This window comes from Alexandromys fortis, unplaced genomic scaffold (genome assembly GCF_014885135.2).
Source record: "Alexandromys fortis isolate MF-2015 unplaced genomic scaffold, M_Fortis_MF-2015_v1.1 scaffold_335, whole genome shotgun sequence".
NCBI classification, from domain to species: domain Eukaryota; kingdom Metazoa; phylum Chordata; class Mammalia; order Rodentia; family Cricetidae; genus Alexandromys; species Alexandromys fortis.
The window spans coordinates 62476-65871 of NW_026068218.1; the positions used below are offsets into that span (position 1 = coordinate 62476).

The 3396-nt window shown below is 34.9% G+C and overlaps 1 protein-coding gene across 1 annotated transcript; it reads left to right on the forward strand.

The window, feature by feature from the left end:
• The first annotated feature begins 1518 nt into the window (after positions 1–1518).
• Positions 1519–2457, forward strand: LOC126493493 (olfactory receptor 145-like). Its single transcript, XM_050130511.1, has one exon. It carries the CDS (start codon positions 1525–1527, stop codon positions 2455–2457), a length of 933 nt encoding a protein of 310 aa, XP_049986468.1. The 5' UTR covers positions 1519–1524.
• Positions 2458–3396: the final 939 nt, after the last annotated feature.

Genomic DNA, 3396 nt, shown 5'->3' on the forward strand with positions numbered 1-3396 from the left:
TGAATGGCTTTCTTTTAAGCATAGATTCCCTCTATTTTTAAAACCAACATTTTGGATTTGTAGCTCTTTTTTTTTCTTTCAATATTTATATAGTGACATTGGACATCCTCTACCCTTTCAAAAATACTTGATTTTTTGCTCCATTTGCCCTAGTAAACAACATTCTATTTTCTGCTTATGTGGATATAACTATTTATATTGTATGTATCAAAGAGTTCATGAAGGGTTTTTCAATTTTAGCTCTGATTTTATTATGTTTGCAGAATGGTTTTGTGTTGAGTTGAAGCCAAATATTCAAGATCTTTCTTCCTTTCCCAACTTGTGTTGTCATAAAGTTTCACAAAGATTAACTGGAAAATTTCCTGCAACTTTTTTTTAGAGTTGATAAAAGCTGGAGTTGCTTGCGCTGTTTTAATCAACAAGTTCTAATTCAATAGATATATGTCACTTCTGAATTTATGTTTTTTGTTGTGGTAAGACTAGTAACTAAATCAGAGAAGGAACTAGCAATAAGTATTGAGAAAATGAAGGGTCCTTGAGGGAAGTTTTTTTTTTTTTTTTTTTTTTTTTACAGCAGATGTCTTGGAATCCTAAATGCTTAACATCAGGAATGCTGCAGCTGACCACAATAATCTGCAACCTATTCCCAGTACCTTATCCTAAGACCATAGCATCTTTATTTGGATGGCCCTTATTAACAAGGTCCTTATTTGCCTGACAGAGATAATCTAACTGAAGTTTGCTACTTGAAAATTTGTTCAAAATATCCTCCCAAAGCAGCTCACTTTTCAATTTGGCCAGTCATTTTTTTATGAATCAGGAGCTTGGAAAATATATATTCTCACACACACACAACAAACAAACACACATACACACAGAGAGAGACACTCAGTTACACCTTAAAATACTTTTAAATGTGATTATTTTAACTATCCGTTGTTACAATAAGTAGTTCTCTAGTTATTGCCTTTCCAGGCTTGCTACAATCTCAAGTATATATAATAAACCATTGGTTTCCTTGTCAAAGGAGTTAATCCATCAACACCTGGCCATCCTTTAAACTACAAGAGTGAACACAACGTCCACTATATTAGCTATTCTTAGAATTAGATTCTTTTTCTTATGTTTACAATTTTACAAGAGTTCAAGTTAGATGAAACTCGGAATATGTTACCCAAGGCAGAGGCTAAGTCAAAGAAACAATAGTAGAAAGAGAAATGGCAATTTGTCTGGGGACAAGCTGCTTCTCTCCTCTCCTTAATTTTTCCAATAGTCGTATTGGGTATGATAGTACTGCTGTCGACTTGTAAACACTGTCGTTGACTCTGTAATGAAGTTAGTTTTTAAAGTTTGATATGGCGACGATGATGACATTGAATAATGTGGTGCCATGAAGAGTTTCTAATTGATCAATTTCAGGCAAATCTACCAGACTTACATAGTAAAAACCTTGGTGACTTTTTCTTTTATCTTACCCTATTTCATCTTCGCTGCTTTTGTTCCTACAGATACTCTAATGGAAGAATGGCGCTGGGAAATGTTTCCACAGTCTCAGAATTCATCTTGGTGGGGTTAACAGACCAGCCTGACCTTCAAGTACCTTTGTTCCTCCTCTTTCTAGTAATGAACATGATAACAACACTGGGGAATTTGACTCTGATCATGCTAATTGTGCTAAACTCTCACCTTCACACCCCCATGTACTTTTTCCTATTTAATTTGTCCTGCATTGACCTTTGCTATTGTTCAGTCATAACACCTAAAATGCTGATGAACTTCACACTAAAGAAGAATGTTATTTCTTATGAAGGATGTATGACTCAATTCTACTTCTTCTGTTTTTTTGTCATTTCTGAGTGTTATGTGCTGACAGCAATGGCCTATGATCGCTATGAGGCCATTTGCAATCCACTCTTGTATAACATTACTATGTCTCCTAAGGTGTGTTCTTACCTCATGCTTGGTTCATATTTGATGGGGTTTTCTGGTGCCATGATCCACACAGGATGTGTCCTAAGACTCACCTTCTGTGACAGAAATACCATCAACCACTATTTCTGTGACCTCCTACCTTTGCTACAGCTCTCCTGCATAAGCACCTATGTTAATGAGATAGAGCTGTTCATTGTAGCAGGAAAAGAAATCATTGTGCCCACGGTCATCATCTTTACCTCTTATGGCTTCATCCTCTCCACCATCCTCAAAATAAGTTCGACTGAAGGGAGGTCCAAAACCTTCAGCACTTGTAGCTCCCACATAATTGCTGTTTCTCTGTTTTTTGGCTCATGTGCTTTTATGTATCTAAAACCCTCTTCAGCTGGGTCTATGGATCAGGGAAAAATATCTTCTGTGTTTTATAACATTGTGGTCCCCATGATGAACCCATTAATATATAGCCTTAGGAACAAAGATGTTAAAATTGCTTTGAAAAAAATTCTAACCAAAAGAAAGTTTTAAGCACAACTTGATATCTTTTTAATTGTGGGTATATCACCAAGAGTTAGTGCATATTTGTCAATATATTATTGTATATTCCTCTCTGTATTTTTTTTCATACCATGGAGGGAAGAATTTGTAACTTGTTCTTTTTAGTAGGTTTGTTATCTGGCATTGAAAAGCTTTGGTCCTTCACCATCTTGGCAGATTGAGAACATAAATAAGTAAATGACTTTTTCTTTTTCATTAATGTCAGACTGCATTCTCAAAATTATTAATGCTTCTAACAAGTCCTAAAAAGGATTACATAAATAAAAAATGTCATTGGATGATGTGGTTCTTATTTGTCAATTTTTTAGTAGTGAGTCAAATAGTCTATCTCTGCTGCTGTTTTTCTTCTTTGGATGACTATAGGTCATTTTGATGTCATGTCTACCATGATCTCTTTCTTTCACCACTGGCTATTAAATATAACCCACATCACAGCTGTGAGACAATGCACTGAAATTTCTTTTTGTCACTGATTGTATATTTACTTTGCAAAGACAAATTAAAAATATTTGGTTGTTTTCCCTAATATTTGTAAAAAGAAACTAAAAATATTTAGTTGTTTTTCCTTTAGTTGTTTTAGTTGCTTGTATGTGTTTGTGTGTGTATGTGTGTGTGTGTGTGTTTGTGTGTGTACCTTCTCTAACAAATTCTACCCACCTCATTTAAGACAAGGTCTTACATTGTTCTTTAGTATATAAATAATGCTAGACAAGGTATCCAAAGGCACTGTAGGGATCTTCCTGTCCCTCCTTTCTTAATACTAGCTATGAGTGCACATGACACCACACTGAGCATTTACGAATTGGTTCTAAGGATATAGCTGTGGTATTTTTACTCTCAAGGCACGTGTTTTGTCAACTGGTCAATTTCCCTAATCATTATTTTTTTTTTGTTTTGTTTTCTTGGTTT

Coding starts and splice junctions, on each gene's coding strand:
- LOC126493493 (XM_050130511.1), top strand. CDS start 1,525: ATGGCGCTGGGAAATGTTTCCACAGTCTCAGAATTCATCTTGGTGGGG.